The sequence below is a fragment of the Acomys minous genome (genome assembly GCF_964271855.1).
Source record: "Acomys minous genome assembly, chromosome: 13".
In the NCBI taxonomy this organism is placed as follows: Eukaryota; Metazoa; Chordata; class Mammalia; order Rodentia; family Muridae; genus Acomys; species Acomys minous.
In genome coordinates, this window is record NC_140495.1 from 101,695,791 (window position 1) to 101,714,720 (window position 18,930).

The 18,930-nt window shown below is 41.0% G+C and overlaps 1 protein-coding gene across 2 annotated transcripts in view; it reads left to right on the top strand.

Annotated features, from left to right (window-relative positions):
• The window catches only part of SPECC1L (sperm antigen with calponin homology and coiled-coil domains 1 like), a 99,563-nt gene that overhangs the window by 48,514 nt on the left and 32,119 nt on the right, over positions 1 to 18,930 (top strand). For both annotated transcript variants that reach the window (XM_084753996.1, XM_084753997.1), the window contains exons 6-11: positions 2,267 to 2,340; positions 3,574 to 3,749; positions 7,761 to 7,924; positions 9,367 to 9,458; positions 13,374 to 13,464; positions 16,988 to 17,071. In XM_084753996.1, the coding sequence (XP_084610122.1) occupies positions 2,267 to 2,340; positions 3,574 to 3,749; positions 7,761 to 7,924; positions 9,367 to 9,458; positions 13,374 to 13,464; positions 16,988 to 17,071 (681 nt within the window). The remainder of the gene's footprint in view (positions 1 to 2,266; positions 2,341 to 3,573; positions 3,750 to 7,760; positions 7,925 to 9,366; positions 9,459 to 13,373; positions 13,465 to 16,987; positions 17,072 to 18,930) is intronic.

Genomic DNA, 18,930 nt, shown 5'->3' on the forward strand with positions numbered 1-18,930 from the left:
GGATCTGGAATTACTGACAGTTGTGAGGTGCCATGTGGGTGCTGGGAATTGAACCTGAGTCCTTTAGGAAGAGCAGCCAGCACGCCCAATTCTCTGGCCCCCAGGAAAACAATTTTTGGCCAATTTTAAGTGAATTTTTTTTGTTTGCTGTTTTCCTTATAAAATATCTTGGTCAGGTGAATTCTTGTGAGTTCAAGGCCAGCCTAGTCAACATAACAAGTTCCAGGCCAGCAAGGGCTAAGTGGGGAGGTACCTCACATCAAAACAAAACAACAAAAAATTCTTATACATAAGTGGTCTGAGTATAAAGGAAAGCAGACTCTGTAGTATTTTCATCTTTTTAAAAAATACCTTCTTTTGTTTTTTTTTTTTAATAAAAGATTTATTTAATGTATATGACTGCTCTATCTGCATGTACACCTGCAGGCCAGAAGAGGGCATCAGATCCCATTATAGATGGTTATGAGCCACCATGTGGTTGCTTGAACTTGAACTCAGAACCTCTGGAAGAGCAAACAGTGCTTTTAACTGCTGAGCCATCTCTCCAGCCCAGTATTTTCATCTTTTGTCTTTACTCTTTGTTTGTGTATGAAGTCACCCATGTGCAAGCTGACAAGGAGCCAGACCTGCTGGTTTCAGAGTCACCCTTGTTTCTGTCAGCAGAGAATAGAGCCATGGACCTGTCCACTCACTCACTGTGTTCACTTTGCCTTGACTGCATGGGGAGGGAGGAAGGGCTGTGTCAAGCCTCGGCTTCCAGGTTAAAGGAGGTTTGATGTAGCCTTCACAGGAGACAGCCTCTAAACTTTAATCCTTTGAAGAGAAGTTATCCTTTTCTTTTTGTCTTCATTATTTAGAAAACAGCCCAACTTATAGTTTATACTTACAAGATTGTTGAATTAATAATAAATTTTGGACACTTTTTATTTCATGGACCTTGGCTTCACTAAACAATCTGTGGCAGTGTCTCCTAGTGGAGATATTAATTATTGGCTGCCAAAGTTAGACTGTCCCTCGTTTCATTTCATATCATTTTATTCTGTTCTCGCCACTGTTTTGCCTCATTTTATCTAACTTCAAGAAATATTGTAGCTTATACTAATATGTTATTCCTGAAGTTACTTTATATCATTTTTGAAATATCATGGGCTCTTGAGAGAAGTGTTTGCCTTGCAAGCTTGATTAACCTAAGTTCAGTCCTAGAAACCGTAGTGGAAGAGAGAAACCAACACTGAAGGCGTCCTCTGACCTGTACCCCTGTGCTCACTTAAGTCACAGATCAAGCAGTCTCTGTCTCTCTGTTTCTGCCCCTCCCCCTTTAATGTCAGCATTTGGGAGGCATGTCAGTGGATCTCTGCGTCTCTGTGAGTTCAAGACCAGCCCAGTCTATGTAGTGAGTTCCAGGACAGCCAGAGCTATGTCTCAAAACAAGCAAACATTAAAACACATGCATCATGGCTTAGAATGTAGCTCGGTGGTTGAAAACATATGCAAAGCATGTATGAGTTCCTGGATTTGAAAGATAGGTTTATTATTTTATGTATATGTGGGGGGAGGAAGAGAGAAAGAATTATGGGTGAGAATGGAGAGGGAACTTTAGCATCCATAGCAAAGTGTTAGTAAGGATTGTTTCCACACCTAAGTGCCTTTCTGCTACATAACTGAGAAGTGATTTATTACTGAGCTGTCAGAGTAACAAGTATGACAGATGTCTAGGACAGTGACAACGTGGTACCCTCCTGAGGTAATTCTCTTCTGTGCGTGGGTGGTTTTTAAGGCAAAACTTACTTCTAAACAGCATGTGATTTCCTATTGTATTTACTGCTACCATTCCACAGATAATTGGTAGCTTCTGGATATATTGCAATCAGTTTTATAAATAACTTACTGAATTCACTTTTCTGGAATTTATTACAATGTGTAAAGGGAATTAGGCTTGCATGGTTTACAACGATAACTTCTGTGATTAAAAGCTGACATTTAATAGCAGTCAATGTTGTTTTGATTGGCTTTGTGCCAGTAATATGTATGTTTCTAACAATTGCTTTCAGTTTACTTAGGAAGTGATGCAGAAACTATATTCTTGGGTTGAATATTCTTTCATGCCTTTAAGTTTGTGATGAAAGTAAACAAATCTTTGCACAGGACAGCTAGCTATTTTGATGATCATATTTTAGCACCTCTTTTTGTCATTTCTTTTGAGCATTTAAGGTCATTAAGAACTTCAGGTTTAATAAGAAATATTTCATCTTTGTGGTCTTTTTAGATACAGTTAAAAAACTCCAAGACCAAAAGCACGACATGGAAAGAGAAATCAAGACACTTCACAGGAGACTTCGGGTAGGGTGACTTTATGTGCTGTCTCACTGGGAAGCATGGTGTTCTGGAATTTGTGCTGTTACTTTAATCTGTAGATACTGTGGATATCGGCCACACCGGGCTCGGGTGGAAAGCAAGTGCCATTATCTTACATCGGGACTGACACTGCTTTTAGGATAGGAGAGTGTATTGGTAGTGATTTGTGGGTAGTAATTTTAGGAAGATGTAATAAGAAAATGTTTGTTTGTTTGTTTTAGTTTTTTGAGACAGGGTTTCTCTGTGTGTGGCCCTGGCTGTCCTGGACTCACTTTGTAGACCAGGCTGGCCTCAAACTCAGAGAGATCTGCCTACCTCTGCCTCCTGAGTGCTAGGATTAAAGGTGTGAGCCACCACTGTCCGACAGGAAGTGTTAAAGAAAGTTTATTAACTTTTGATTTTAAAATCACGAAGCATGCTGTTTTAAGTGAGCTTTCTGTATTCTCTGGGTTCGCTCAGCTGCCAACATCCATGCTGCTAAGCCGTGGAGGAAGAGTGTGCTGGTCACACCTGAGTTCTGGCACAGCTGTTCTAGCTGCTTTCATGGTGTCAGAAAATTGCTAGGAGGGCAAGAGGGCTCAGGCAAGGCCCAGCTGTGGCTCTGGGGGAAGAGAAGCCCCGAGGGAGCCGGCCGCCCAGCCACACCCGCATCCTTCTTGTCTGTGGGAAGTGGCAGACCACTCAGTTCTTACGCCTCTTTGTATGATTGTGTCTGTCTACACTGAGGTTCAGTTTTTCTTCTGGCTTCCTCTTCCTTTTCCTTTAGCTCTCCCCCCCCACCCCTCCGCTGGTATTTGATGTTAGGGTATTTATAGTTCTTCACTGTATGGTTCACATACCATTTATATACCTTCTTGAGAGTTCCAGAGGTGAAGCTCTTAATTTTTGATGATATTTATTTTTGTAAGACTTGCTTTGAAACTTGCATGAGGAAAGGAAGTCTAACTTTTTTTTGTCATCAATATTTATTGAGCACTCTGAGTACTTGATGCCTCAGTAGGAGATCAGATGGCAGATCTTCCCTTTATTAAGAACAAGTTCTCTGAGAAGAGTTGCTTTGTCTGTTAAAAAAAAATCAATAACAGCAACTCTTGGGATTAAGAAATGTCATTCAGGAGTATGACTTGTTAGGGCAAACTAATCATAAACAAATCTTACTGCTTTTAAGTAAATCCTCATTGCGCTCTTTCGGAAGTTAAAATTTAGTTTCTAATGTAGGAAGAGTCCGCGGAATGGCGGCAGTTTCAGGCCGATCTCCAGACCGCAGTGGTCATCGCAAACGACATCAAGTCTGAAGCCCAAGAAGAAATTGGTGACCTAAAGCGGAGGCTACTCGAGGCCCAAGAAAAAAATGAGAAACTCACAAAGGAATTGGAGGAAATAAAGTCACGCAAGTATGTTCTGAGAAACTGATTGTCTGTCTCAGTAAAACAGCAACGTGCCACTGATGCTACAGTCCAGCCCTCTTCTTCTCAACGCACAGAAGCGGTCTGTCTGGCCCACCTCCTAGTAGATGGTGATCTCAGTTAACAATGCTGTCTCCCTGGGCCCTGGGTTGTAAAGTGGAGGCTCTATGGCCACTTTAGAGTTCTGTAAATGAATGAGTAAATGAGCTAAAGCTTGAAAAGGGATTGAAGTAGCTTGAGTTGCTGAGTTCGGAAAAACAAATGATTGGTACAGTGTTAGTTTCCTTGCATAACTCACGTGTGGAATTTCACTTTTCCAATGTCCTCCAAAGTAGCCCCCTCCACATGTACACAAAGGCCACTGGAAATCCATAAAAATGACCACATGAGGTGATACCTGTGATGTGTCACAGTGAGATGTTCCATAGTGAGACTCCATATTAGTGGGGGAGAGAGTTTATGTTACTATTATTAAGAATTTGATTTTACTTCACGTTGAGCAATTCTTAGTTAGGCATAGGGAGAAGCACTATATCTTTGAAAGACTTTTACTTTATTCTTGCTCAGTCCTGATGTGTTGCTCAGTGTTGTTCATTGACATTCTTAAGCCTGGCTCTGAATGAGGCCTGATAAATCCCCACTGGTATAAATAAAGCTGCCCTTACTCTTTCTTCTTTATTATTAAATGGCTTATCAGAAATGCCTCATTTGATAGTTGCCCTGACTGCCTGAGGTGGCTCCTGTCTGCCCGTCCATTCATCCATGCTTCGATCTATCATGCTGGGGATGAACCTAGGGCAGTACACCTGCCAGGCGACTCTTCGACTTGAATGGTCCTTCTGTTGCACCCTAAAAGTTTACTGGTCTTCATATTTCAACGAAATGCCACCAAAAGAGGCAGCATCTGGGACTGACGAGGTGGTTAAGTGGTTAGTGCTTCCTGCTCCTCCAAAAGCTCTGAGCTTGGTTCTTGCACCCTTGTCAGGAGGCTCAGGTTCTAGGCACAGGTTGCCTTATTCTGGCCTCTGTGGGCCCCTACACACACACACACTCTCTATTAAAAAACAGAAGAGAGAGCATCTTGTATAACAGTGATTGTCAGAGTAATACTGCCAGTCCCTGGCATACTCCTAGACCCCTTGCACTTGGTCTTTCTCATAATACTGACTGGTTGCTAACTGTTTTCACTGTGCCAACAGTGAAGAACAAATGTCAGCCTGGTGAACCAAAGCCTTGGTATCAAGTCACTCTTTTTTGAGACAGGGTCTCTCTGGGTAGCCTTGGCTGTCCTAGACTCACTTTGTAGACCAGGCTGGCCTTGAACTCACAGAGATCCGCCTGCCTCTGCCTCCCGAATGCTGGGATTAAAGGTGTGCGCCACCACACCTGGTTTTAATCACTCTTGTAGTCAAGCTCATTATAACACATGGTAACACTTTTTTTTAAAGTGCAAAACTACCTAAATGAAACAAAACATGAGTTTCACTTAAAAATACTCTTCTTGGGGCCTAGAGAGATGGCTCAGAGATTGAGAGCACTGTCTGCTCTTCTGGAGGTCCTTAGTTCAATTCCCAGCAACCACATGGTGGCTCACAACCATCTGTAATAACATCCCCGGTGCCCTCTTCCGGTATGCAGGCACAGATGCCAGCAGAACGCTTTATACATAATAAAAAATAAACTAAAAAAAAAAACTTTTCTTGGATGGGTAAAGTGTTACTTTTACCAAATCTCAGTCTTGGAATGCCCTGTTTTCAACCTGTGTAACAAAATGGGAAATTTGAGCAGGCACTTCTGCTAAAAGCTGTGTGTTCAAGTGTGAAGCTCGCTGGAGGTGAGGACTGTGCGTCAGTTTCAGTTTGCGCTTCTGTTTTCTTTCATGGCACATTTTTATTTGACAAGAAGTCCTTTGAAAATGATTAGAAGCCGGGCGTGAGTTCGAGGCCAGCCTAGTCTACACAGTGAATCTAGGACAGCCAAAGCTACACAGAGAAACCTTGTCTCAGAAAACCAAACCAAACAAAAACAAAACAAAAAACGAAAATAATTAGGAGCCTATCCATCAAGAAAAACAATTGATGGTATTTGTTGTTGATAAAATATAAAGATATTCAAGAGAGCCTTAGAATTTTGGAAAACTTTTTGAATCTTAATCTTGCAATGGCAGATAGGAGGCTTTTTTCTAATTATATTTAGTTATTTTGTATGTGTGCCATTGCATCTGGAAAAAAGAAGGCAACTTGTAAAGGTTGGTTTTCTCCATGTGTTCTGGGCATCAGACTCAGGTTGTCAGGCTTAGTAGCAAGCTCCTTTACCTGCTGAGCCATCTCATTGGCCCTAGAGGTTTTTAATGCTATCATTAATAATAGCAAATATGACTTAAATGTATTATATAATTGGAAAAACCTGTGAAATGCCAATATTTTTCTTCTCTCTCTCTCTCTCTTTCTCTCTCTCTCTCCCTCTCTTTTGTGTAGACCAGGCTGGCCTTGAGCTCACGGAGATCCGCCTGCCTCTGCCTCCCGAGTGTTGGGATCAAAGGTGTGCGCCACCACTGCCCGTCTACCAGTATTTTTCTTATGATCAATATATGATGTTACAGAATCAGATGGGTAGAAAATTCTTTCAAAGTATGTAATAAACCAGTGAATTTGAGTGGATAGGTAGGAGAAGTTAATGTACATGGTTTCATTTTCTGCATTGTTACTAATTTTTTTCTTCTTGGAGTGATGGTTCTCAAACACAGCTTCATTCGTGCTCAGTAAGTGCTGTAGTGCTGCACCATGTCTCCAGTGCAACTGACGTTTCCCCCATGGTAGGCCTTCTACCTGTCTAGGCGGGAGCTCAGGGCTAAGTAACTTTCCCAGCCTAGCAAAAATTAAGTAGCTACCCATTGTTTCATTTTAGCATATATTATAGAAGAGTCACAGTTATCTGAAAGCTGTTACAATATTCTTCCCCAGTTCAAACACACGTTTATTTGAGATCCATATTTTTATATCTTAACAGATTGAATACAGAATAAACTAAAATACAGCTGTCTTCTAAGCAGTTAAAAGCATTTCATATATATATGTGTGTATATATATATTAATATATATATATTATTACTTATTTTGAGACAGGGTCTCTCTGAATAATCCTGGCTGCCCTGTAGCTGGCTGGTCTTGAACTCACAAAGATCCATCTGCCTTTGCCTCCTAAGTGCTGGCATTAAAGGCATGTACAACCATACCTGGCTAAATACATATTTTTGAAATCTAAGACACTTATTTTTCTTAGAAAATTTGAACTTGGAAAATAAAACTTTTATACAGGCATTTTTAGATTTTAACAGCTCTCATTAAATTAATTAAGTACATAAATTAATTAAGTACATAAAATATTTTATTCAGCTTTGTGTGGATCAGACTAGCCTGGAACTCACAGAGCTGAATAAAATATTTCACGGTCTTAATGAACTTAATAAACGTTTCTAGTCCTTGGTAGGGACTCTGTGGAGAGAGACTACAGCAGTTTATCCCTTCTTAGGGAGCTGGAGCTTTTGGCTCCATTACTTGCATGTCCTTGTGTAAGCAGTGTTTTAGCTGGAGCCAGCATAGATTATCTGCTCATCAATTCCCAGGTGCCCAAGAAAGGGTGCATCTTCCTGGCAGCACAGGAGCAGAGCTTCCCAGTTGTGTCAGGCCGAGGCCAGTCTGCCTCCTGCCTCACTGCTAATTGATTACTGATGTCCTCACCTGACACTTAATGCAAATGGAATCTGATGGCTGTTTAACTTGCTTAGGATAACCTGATATGAGCATTTCAGTATCATTTCCTGCTGTTTACCAGGCAAAGAATATTAGGTCAGGCAATTACAGTGTCCAACTGGTACAGTTTAAAACAAAACAAACAAAACAAAAACCAAACCCTAATACCTTTTAATGCTTTTCAATCAGGAACTTAAAAATGGTTGTTTTCTCATACACACCAATGCCTTTATTTCACTGTTTTTAGGCAAGAGGAGGAGCGTGGCCGAGTGTATAACTACATGAATGCTGTTGAAAGAGATTTGGCAGCCTTGAGGCAAGGGATGGGACTGAGTAGAAGGTCCTCAACTTCCTCAGAGCCAACTCCCACAGTAAAAACCCTCATCAAGTCTTTCGACAGTGCATCTCAAGGTAATGGATTCCTTGTCTGTGGTTTGCAAGGCTGTGGCTCTGTTCACTTGACACATCCTCCTTATCTAGTTCGGTATTCTATATGATCTTACTCTGCTTCATCAGCTTGTTTATGGTGTCAGAGAGCCCATGCAGGGTCACATGGCATCCTATGGTATGGTGAATTAAGGCACATTCTACAGGGGCTTGAATGTATTTCATTTTAAAATCCTGGTGTCAGCTGCATGCTTTACTTCCCAGGCCAAGCTGTATCTTTTCTCCTTAGGTGGATACATGCATTCCTGTGACTTCTTGTTTCTTTTTATGCACAGACTTCTGGAAATGTAACTCCAACTCCTAACCTTCCTCTGAATTTCTCAATCCTGTCACCGAGTGCCTCATTGACGTTGACTCTTGAGCATCTAGGCATCCTTATGTTCAGACCAGACCCCGTGCTCCCGCTTCATTGTTCCCCACACCTAGTGTCAGCGCAGTTCTGCTCAGTTACCAAGACCAGAAACCTAGGAACCTAACTCCTTTCCCTCACTGTCCCTTCAACATGGATTTCCTTGTTCTTTTCTCTTTCTTCATTGCTAGAGACATACACTTTAGTTCAAGCCACCTGCAACTACTAACGTCAGTAAACTAATTAGTCTCTTTTTGTCGTTGAGAGAATTTTTCTTGTTTAAAGTCCTATAGTTATTATAATTGGAAAGAAGTTCAGATCAAGATTCTGTAACTGCTGATCTACTCTTTTACTTTGTACAAACTGACAATACTGCACTTCAGGGTCAGAAACAAGCAAGCTAGACTCTTGGTGATATAGCTCTTCAGCACTAACCCTGAAGACATATCTGCAATCTTAGATAAAAGCTGTAGACTGTGTGTGTGTGTGTGTGTGTGTGTGTGTGTGTGTGTGTGTGTGTGTCGTTTACTGAGACAGGGTCCTACTATGCAGCCAAGGTTGACCTAGAATACTTGCTAAGTAGCTCAATCTAGTCTCAGCTTGTGATCCTTCTGCCTCAGCCTCTAACGTACTGAGATTGATTATAGGTGTTTGCCGCCATACCTGCCTCTTATTTTGTTTCTTAAAAATACACAAATAGTGATGGAACCCCTCAAGCATGCTCCAAGTGCGGTACCATTGAGCTATGCCTCATCCTCTTGTTTTCTTCTTTCTTAGATTTTATTGGTTTATGGAGTATTTTAGCCATACAGTGTGATTAATTAGCAAAACTGAAGTACTGGCCTAAGAATGCAAGCCATTCATCTGGTAGAAGAAATGTCTATTATAGGCTCTGCTTTGAGCAGTCAGCATGGGGTCAGTCAGTGCCCACAGCACACAGTTTGCAGGAAATTAGGAGCATTGGATAACTGGTGAAGCCTTCCATGGAGATGAGCAGGAAACTCCCTCTGCACCATGATGTATTTATCACTAACTTTCTCAGTTGCTATTTTTGTAGTTCCAAATGCTGCTGCAGCTGCAATTCCTCGAACGCCTCTGAGTCCAAGTCCCATGAAAACCCCTCCCGCCGCCGCTGTTTCCCCCATGCAAGTAAGTGCCTGGGATCATTGAAGGCTTAGAAAGCTTTACATTTGCATGCTAGACCCTCTTTTTCAGAGTCACGCACGTCTCAGGTAGATGAATGACTGCCTCAGAGATTTGTTGAATTTGCTGGGTAAGATACATTGAGTATTCTTTTTTTAAGAAAAAAATTTATTTATAGCTGGGTGTGGTGGCACACGCCTTTAATCTCAGTGCTCAGGAGACAGAGGCAGGTGAATTGATGTGAGTTCGAGGCCAGCCTGGTCTACAAAGTGAGTCCAGGAGAGCCAAGGCTAGCACTGAGAAACCCTGTCTCAAAAAACAAACAAACAAACAAAGGATATATTTATTTATTATGTATACAATGTTCTGCCTGCATGTGCGCCTGCCTTCCAGAGAGGGCACCAGATCTCATTATAGATGGTTGTGAGCCACCATGTGACTGCTGAGAATTGAACTTACAGCCTTTGGAAGAGCAGCTAGTGCCCTTAACCTCTGAGCCATATCTCCAGCCCACATTGAATATTCTTAATCGAGGCACATTATAAGTGTAAATTGTGATACTCTTCTGGGGAACTTTGATACCTCTCTTGAGTATGTGGCTGGCATATTTTATTTTTGCTGTCTAACAGATCATTTCAAATCTTTCAGATTTAATGACTGGAGAGACGGCTGAGCAATTAAGAGAACTTAAAGCTCTTGCAGAGGACCTAAGTTTGGTCCCCAGCACTTGTGTGAGGTAGCTCACAATAGCCTATAACTCCCAACTCATGGGGAATATCTGACTCTCTCTTCTGGGCCTCCTGCGACACCTGAATGCAAGCGCACATATCTACACATTTGTACATACCCAACACAGAGTTTAAGTGTTGGTCTACACAAGGCATGAATTGAGAGAACTGTTGTTCATTGGGGGCCATTTGTCACAGTTGAGCTCAAGGACATGACATTGCTGATCCATTGTTAAATAACTTTCAGAGCTGCTGTTCTTTGTCATTGTTGGAGTGCAGCCAGGAGCTGGGCAGTATGGCTGAAGCAAAGTACTTGTGCATGGGTGAGGGCAGCTGAAGGAAAAATTGTTCCTGAACCAATGCTCTGTGATAACAGGGAGCTGTGACTACTTCTTTCTCTAAAGTTAAGCCTTGGGCATTTTATTTTTGAGTTCAGACTTCAAGGTTGACCCTTCGATTTGTGAGTGGAATTTGAACTCCCCTTTTTTTTTGTTTGTTTGTTTTGTTTTGTATTTTCGAGACAGGGTTTCTCCATGTTAGCCTTTGCTGTCCTGGACTTGCTTTGTAGACTAGGCCAGCCTCGAACTCACAGCAATCTGCCTGCCTCTGCCTCCTAAGTGCTGGGATTAAAGGCATGCGCCACCATGCCCAGCTGGGATTTGAACTCTTACTGTCCTAAGTACAGTCCCTCAGTCAGTGGCTGTACTTGGAAGGCAAGGGCACTCCATGCTTTGCTTGCAAATTTAATGCTTTTTAGATGTTCTCTATTAATCAGACTTTTAAAAGAAAACCTAACGTTACAAAGCAAGATACCAAGTAAAGCAAACCTCGCACAAAACAAATAAGATGATGCTTCTCTAGCATTTATCTGTTGAGATTTCATGTCTAACATCATTTTATAACATCTTTTTGAAGATAGGATTAAAAATATCTGTAGCTAGAAACAAAACTTAATATAATGCTCCTTTAATTTATGGCTAGTCTGTCTATTGTCTCTCAATAGAGTAGCATGTAAAGAAGGGCTTAGAGACAGGTTCTCAGACGTTGTCTTCATGACCAGGCTTGGCTGTGTTAGGTTGTTGGTCTCCCTCCCCCCTCCCCTCTTTTTTTCTTTTTTCCAAGATAGAGTCTCTGTGAAGTGCTGGAGCTCACTCTGTAGACCAGGCTGGCCTCGAATTCAGTAGAGATTAGCCTGCCTCTGCCTTCCAGATGTGCTGGGATTCAAGTCATGCATCACTCCTGCCCAGCTAGGTTTTAAAAAACTATGTAGGCAGGAATTCTTGCTTTGTGGAAATAATAAGAGTTGTCATGCCTTTAATCCCAGCACTCGGGAGGCAGAGGCAGGCGGATCGCTGTGAGTTCGGGGCCAGCCTGGTCTACAAAAGTGAGTCCAGAATAGCCAGGCTTGCATGCAGAAACCCTATCTTGAAAAACAAAAATAAAAAATAAATTAATAAAGAGACTTGTACACAGGAACCCGAGAACAACATGTAGTGAAGGGCAAGTGATTTATATTTAAGCGTATGAGAAGGCGTTCAGCATCATTACTCATCAAGGAAATGGAAATTAAATTGACAGTAAGATAACAGTCCGTAATGGAAGGTTAACAGTGTAAAGATGAGGAAAAGCTGAACCTTTTGAACGGATCTTATGGGAGTAGCTGGAAGTGAGCTACATTTTAAAAAGATTTTAAAAAGATGTGACTGAGGGCTGGTGTGTGGAGGCAGAGGCAGGTGGATCTCTGAGTTTGAGGCCAGCCTGGTCTACATAGCAAGTTCTAGGAGAACCAGAATTACTTAGGGAGATTTTTTTCTTTAAGGTGGTGTGGGGGCTGGAGAAAAGCAAAGGAAATAGAAGTACAAGAAAGAAGTGTGGATGGCCTGCTACGTATTTTATAGGCTAGAGTAACAGCAGTGGGTGTTGAGGCTGCTGTGCATACCTCCTGTGTCAGGATAAGGAGACACCTAATAGTGCTGTTGACAAGGGTGCTGAGTTAAAGACCACAGCTTGTTCCAGGGCAGTTGTCGAGTTATCAAGTGGGATGGAGGCATAGTTGAGGTCTGTTTGGAACCAGGACAAGAAAAACCAGTAAAACCACAATAGAAACACATCCATATTTCGGTTTGGAACTAATTTTGTGTTTAGTGAATTGGCATATGGTAGTTTAAGAATTCTCTTCAAACAGAAGAATTTACTTGTATTCAGAGTGCCAGAGGCTGTCAGGGTCAGTGGTGTGCGTAACCATAAAAGGGTCCCAAGGAAGCATGCATCCTTGTGAACAGGAAGTGTCCTGTGTCTTGACTGTACCAGTATTCTAAAGTTGTGATGCTTTAACATAGAATTATAAGATGCTACCGTTAAAGGGAACTGAGTGAAGAGGATGCTGGCTATATCATTTCTTTTTTGTTTGTTTGTTTTTGTTTTTGGAGACAGGGTTTCTCAGTATAGCCTTGGCTGTCCTGGAACTCACATTGTACACTAGGCTGCCTTAAACTCACAGAGATCTGCCTGCCTCTGCCTCCTTGAGTGCTGAGATTACCAACGTACACCGCCATTGCTCTGTGTTATCATTTCTTAAAGCCATATAGGAATATATAATATACTTATAAGTTTATTTATTTTTTAAATGATTTATTTTTATTTTATATGCATTGGTGTTTTGCATGCATGTTTATCTGTGTGAGGGTGTCAGATCCTCTGGAACTGGAGTTATAGACAGTTATGAGCTGCCATGTGAGTGCTGGGTCCTCTAGAAGAGTTGCCAGTGAGTGTTCTTAACCACTGAGCTGTCTTCTCAACCTCCAAGCTTATTTTTTTTAATTTAATTAATTAATTTTTAAAGACTTTATTTTATGTATGACTGTTCTATATGCGTGTACAACCGCAGGCCAGAAGACGGCATTAGATCTCATTATAGATGGTTGTGAGCCACCACATGGTTGCTGGGAATTGAACTCAGAACCTCTTGAAGAGCAGACAGTGCTCTTATCTTCTGACCCATCTCTCCAGCCCCCAAGCTTATTTTTTAAGTCTACTAATCACATATTATATGTATCTGTTGTTTGTTTATAACCTTACCATAGCACCACAGATGTATTAAGCACTGATGGTAACTAAATAGCTACTCTCTGAGGCATGTGGTTTTTTTCTGTGAGTCTCAGTACTAGGTTACATAACTTTGCTTTCATTTCAGAGACATTCCATAAGTGGACCAATCTCAGCCTCCAAGCCTTTGACAGCCTTGACAGATAAGAGACCAAACTATGGAGAAATTCCTGTACAAGGTACATCTAACATGCTTGTATTGTTTCACTTTTTGCTAATCTTTGCTGTTTTGGGCTAATAACTTATTTTCTTGGTGCTGACATTATATTAGCCAATCTGGTGTATGTCTTTATCAAAAGTTTTTATTAACATCTGTTAACTACAAGTAGGGAAACGGGTTATTAGTAAATGATGCTTTAATGATGTACATATTTCTTTCTTTTGTTTTGAGACAAAGTCTTGTTATATAGTCAGACTGGCCTTGAACTGATTCAGGGTCTTCCTACCTGATGCTTAGAGTGTGGAGTTACATGTGAGTGCCACTTTCCAGGCTGATGCCGGTTAAGTTATAGTAAGTAGTACAGAATGCATGTCACTGCACTGTTTCCAAGTACTTCACAGAAAGTATATTATTGTTGGTATATTTTTACAGACATTGTCAGAGCACATAAAAAGAGACCCAACAATGTGCTTTTAAAAACCCACACTTTACTAAACAGGCATAGATAAAAGTAAAACAAGGGAAAAAAGAGTTACCATGCAAAGCCAAATACAGTAGCACATGCCTATGAGTCCATTACTCACAAAGCAAGGCAGGCACACTGAGTTCTAAGCAAGCCATGCCTACACAGTAGGACCCTATTTCGCTACAACTGTGAATTTAGACCATTCAGTGTTACCATATTTACTCATGTGTGTTAGCTAATGCCTGCCATCTTGATAAATGCTTTCTTCTTGTCATGTTGTTTCCCTGCTTTCTCTTTAAGTCCATCAAACATTTTTTATTTTATTTTTTAAATTTATTTTATTTTTTATTTTTGGTTTTTCGAGACAGGGTTTGTCTGTGAAGCCTTGGCTGTCCTGGACTTGCTTTGTAGACCAGGCTGACCTTAAACTCACATCAATCCACCTGCTCTACCTCCTGAGTGCTGGGATTAAAGGCGTGCACCACTGCTACTCACTCCCATTGACTATTTTTGTTACTCTACTTTAGCTCCTCTATTAACATCTTAATTTTTTAACTTAAAATTTTTTGTTGGGACTGGAAAGATGGCTCAGGGGTAAAGAAGAGCACTTGCTATTCTTATAGAGGACCTGGGATTAGTTCCCAGCACCCACATGGGAATGGTAAATAAATAAATAAATAAATAAATAAATAAATAAATAAAGCAAGCAAAATCAGTTAGGCTCTCCTAGTTTTTTTTTTTTTTTATACTTTCCATCTATCCACAGACATTAGAAAAGTAAGAAAACCCATGAATGTCATTCTCTAAATTCCTTCAACTGAAAATTTAAAAAAGCTTGCTTCCCTGAGGGCCCATGTAGGTACTACTGCCCCAGTGGATGCTAACTTTTTATTGTGCAGAGGTCACAGGTCCTACTAAGCATCCTACCCTTCACCAACAGTCCTCACAACCAAGATCTGTACAGCCCAAAATGTCAGTAGAGCCAAGGTTGACAAACATAGTAACAAGTAATTTTTTATTTTTACAGATTTATTTTTATTTGTGAGTATGTGGTGTTTGCCTCCATGTATGTATATACAACTGTATGTGTGCCAGGTGCCTGCAGAGGCCAGAATAGGGCTCTGGACCTCCTGGGACTAGTTAGGGACAGTTATAAGCCACTTTCTACCCTCTTCAGCTTTGCACATATTTCTTTTCTTTTTTCTTGATTTGAGACAGAGTCTCATTATAGTCCAGGATGGCCTCAAAGTCTCCGTGGAGCTGAGGATAACCTTCAGTTCTTCATGATGTAGTATCTACTTCTAGGTGCTAGGATTATAGGAATATGCCAGCATGCCAGGTTGTATGTATATGTATTGGAGATTGGCTTTACTCTCTAGCAGGCTAGCCTCAAAATATGGCAGTCTTGCTGTCTCAGACTCCCATATATCACCAACCCAGTGCCTCTGTCTGTCTGGTCCACGGGGCCTTTTCTGCTTTTCTTTCTCAGATGCTGTCATCATGTCATTATTCAGTTACTCCTTGACCTGTATCTTCAACTATCCTAACTCCCATTTGCATATGCTGATATCTCCCTGCTCCCTAAGGGAAAGTATCACTTTTTATTTCAACCTTTATATTTCTAAGACTCTTGGAAAGATTTACTCTCAGATAGGGAGATGGCTCAGTGCTTGGGCACATACTGCCTTTTCAGAGGACTTGAGCATGGCTCCCAGTGCCCATGTTGGGTGGCTCATAACTTCCTGTGATTCCACCTTCAGGGTACTTGTACTCATGCACATGTACACACTCAGATGATTAAAAAGAGAGCAAAATCTTTAAAACATAATTATTTGGAGTACAAAGCTGTGATATTCTAAAGAGTCAGTGCTGTTGCTTTGTACATTGTGATGCTGCAAGAGAAGGGTCACTTACACTGATGAGTCCCTGTGTGCTTGTAGATTTTGGTTGTTGTTGTTGCCAGTCATTGAACCCAGGGCCTCATGTGTGATAAACATGCTTTATCATTGACCTGCATTTCCAACTATAAATAGTTAATATGTTTAAAAAAAGAAATGGGTGGATATTCTTGGAAAGCAAGGCTAATAATAGCCTTTATTAAATACAGGCATTATTGTTTAGTTCTACACTAGTCATTTATCCCTAATGTCAGATCCTGGCTAGGCAGAACACATGCATTCATCTCTTCTGGCCTGAGGACAGCCTGTTGGTTTGTAGCCCTAGATAAGACATGCGCAGGAAGAGAATTAGCAGACAAAAAGATTGCCCCAGTGTTCCAGGAACTAAGGAGACGCCTAAGAAAGCTTGTGTTTAAGAACCAAGCTGAAAGCACAATAGAGACAGCATCTGACTGTGTCTTCCCAATGAGACAAGGCTAGACCTCAGACCACAGAGCCCTCAGGTGCGGAAATGCTCTCTGACAGTGGCATCTTCCCTGGAGAGCCGTCTCCCTCATGCTCTGTTATCCATATACCCCATGTTTTTTTGTTTGTTTTAATCAAACCATGCTCTCACTTCTTCCTCTAATTTGATCTTTGTTCCTATTATTGTTTGGCTGAACTATAATTCTCAACCCTTCTTTGCTAATAAGGTCCAGGTTAATACCATTATGTTTTTCAACCCTTCTGTGCTGCCTGAAATAGAAATGACCTGTTTTCCTGTGGCCAGATAGTATATTGTATTATGGAAGTCTAACTATACAATCCAGGTCTCTCTATAGATCCATGTATGTGGTATCCCTTCTACCTGTAGGCATAGAAAAGAAAGGCAAGGTATTACTTAGTTTGTACCTTAGGCCCATACAACAAGAGACCTCTTAATTTTGATTGAGTAGCTTTGAAGAGTTAAGTGGCACAAAATGACTTAGGAACAGTCACCCGTGTAGCATCTTTCATTGTCATGTTTTCCATGGTCTTTGTCTGTGGAGGTTATGTTTAATAAACATGCTGTTGGGGTGAAGTGCCTTCCTTTGGAGGTACGAGCCTCAGGGTTAAGAAAAGTAAGAGTCGTCTTCCTTGCACTTCTACCCCCTCAGCATACATAAGTTTCTGTTTTGTGCCCTTTCCACTTTGTACAGAGCATCTATTAAGAACATCTTCAACCAGCCGACCTGCTTCTCTCCCAAGAGTCCCTGCTATGGAAAGTGCCAAGACCATCTCGGGTAATGCCTTTTTGTTTGTTTGTTTGTTTGTTTTTGTTTTTTTGAGACAGGGTTTCTCTATGTTATCTTGGTTGTCCTGGACTCGCTTTGTAGACCAGGCTGGCCTCGAACTCACAGTGATCTGCCTGCCTCTGCCTCTGCTGGGATTACAGGCATGCACCACCACTGCCTGGCTCATTGTGGCCTTTTCAATTGCATGTGGAAAGGAAAACTCCTGACAGCTCTGCCATGGTATGGTTACTGTTCTCTTTGGCGTGGGGTTCAGTGTGTACACCTCCTTCTGTCCTCTCACCCCTGTTTTCAGTTGACTGTGATGAAGAGTTGTCATCACTTATATACGACGTTGTCTCATTTCAGTCTTAGCATACCTCTTTAAACATTTACTAATTTAAGACATACAAAGTACTTGCCAAAAAAGAATAGCCTCAAAATTATGCTTAAAAATATGTAAGTGTCACTCTAAGGTCATTTGATAGGAGAGAACATCTGCCCCTTCAGGATCTTTAGGATAACACTTCACTAATGCTGCATGTTTTTCCTGAATGAATTCAGATCTTGTTAGCCAGACATGGCTGTGGCAGCACACACCTGTGCTCACTTGCAGAGGCTGAGGCAGGAAGGCTACAGAATTCCAGACCAGGTTTTTTCCCCCTATGTTAGACTTGAAAATTTAAAGGCGATTGACTTGTTAACTTTTAGCTTTTTGTCTTTCTTGTGTGTGTTTGAAAGTGTGGCCTGATCCAGAACTGCACCCAGCTCTGCAAAGATGCACCTTTCCTTCTGCCCCTTCTGCCCCTTCACCAGTGTTGGCTACACTTAGAAGGGGTGTGTTTATTTTAGTTGTGGGTGCTGGGTGGGGTGACTGGTTGCAGATGCTGTTCTGGTTTCAGTTGTGTTTGTGTGGTCCTCACTGTGTGCCGGGTAGATACTGTAAATGCTACTGGTAAAAGGCACTTGTTGACAATGATGTGCTACGGTCTGTTTCCACTACCAACCTTTTCACAGACTTTAAATTCTTCACATTTTCTATGGTAATACCTCATTCTGTAGCCTAGGCTAGCCTCATGGTCATATTAGTCCTCCTACCTCAGTTTTGAAAGTACAGGAATTCTAGACAGAAGTCAGCACCCCCAGCTTTATAGGTGTTTTGAATGAAAATTAAATCTTTTCCAGTCATCAGTAAAATCAAACATTAGCTCCTCCTCTCACAAGGTAATATTTGTTCTTTAGGAATCTAAAGAAGAAAATCTCAAGAGTTCAAATTTTAAAAAATTTAAGGCATATATATCAGTTTATACTTTTTAAAGATATATAATTATAATTTGTCAGTATATATACTATTTTTAGAAAATTATTTGACAAAGCATCTGACCTTTTCTCTAAGAAAACAATCTAGATGTCAATAAAATAAAATAACCCTTAATCTTTCTAAGACATTTTCTTCCCAGAGTTTTCAAACCTTTTAAAATTGAAATAGACTTTTTACAATATATTCTTTTGTTGTTGTTGTTTTGTTTTTGTTTTTGTTTTTCAAGACAGGGTTTCTTTCTGTAGCCCTGGCTGTCTTGGACTCGCTTTGTAGACCAGGCTGGCCTCGAACTCACAGAGATCGGCCTGCCTCTGCCTCCCTAGTACTAGGATTACAGGCATGGTGCCCAGCCAGAAACCCTTTCTTAAATTAGAAAGTGCATTTTTTAATTGAAAAATAAAATCATTCATATTACATCTCAATTGCTATCCCATCCTGTGCATCCTCCCATTAAGTGCATTTATTTATTCATAGTACATGGTATCACATTACATAAGGGTTTTCATGCAACTATAATAAAGTTGGTCATATGGTCCCATCTTCTTCCTTT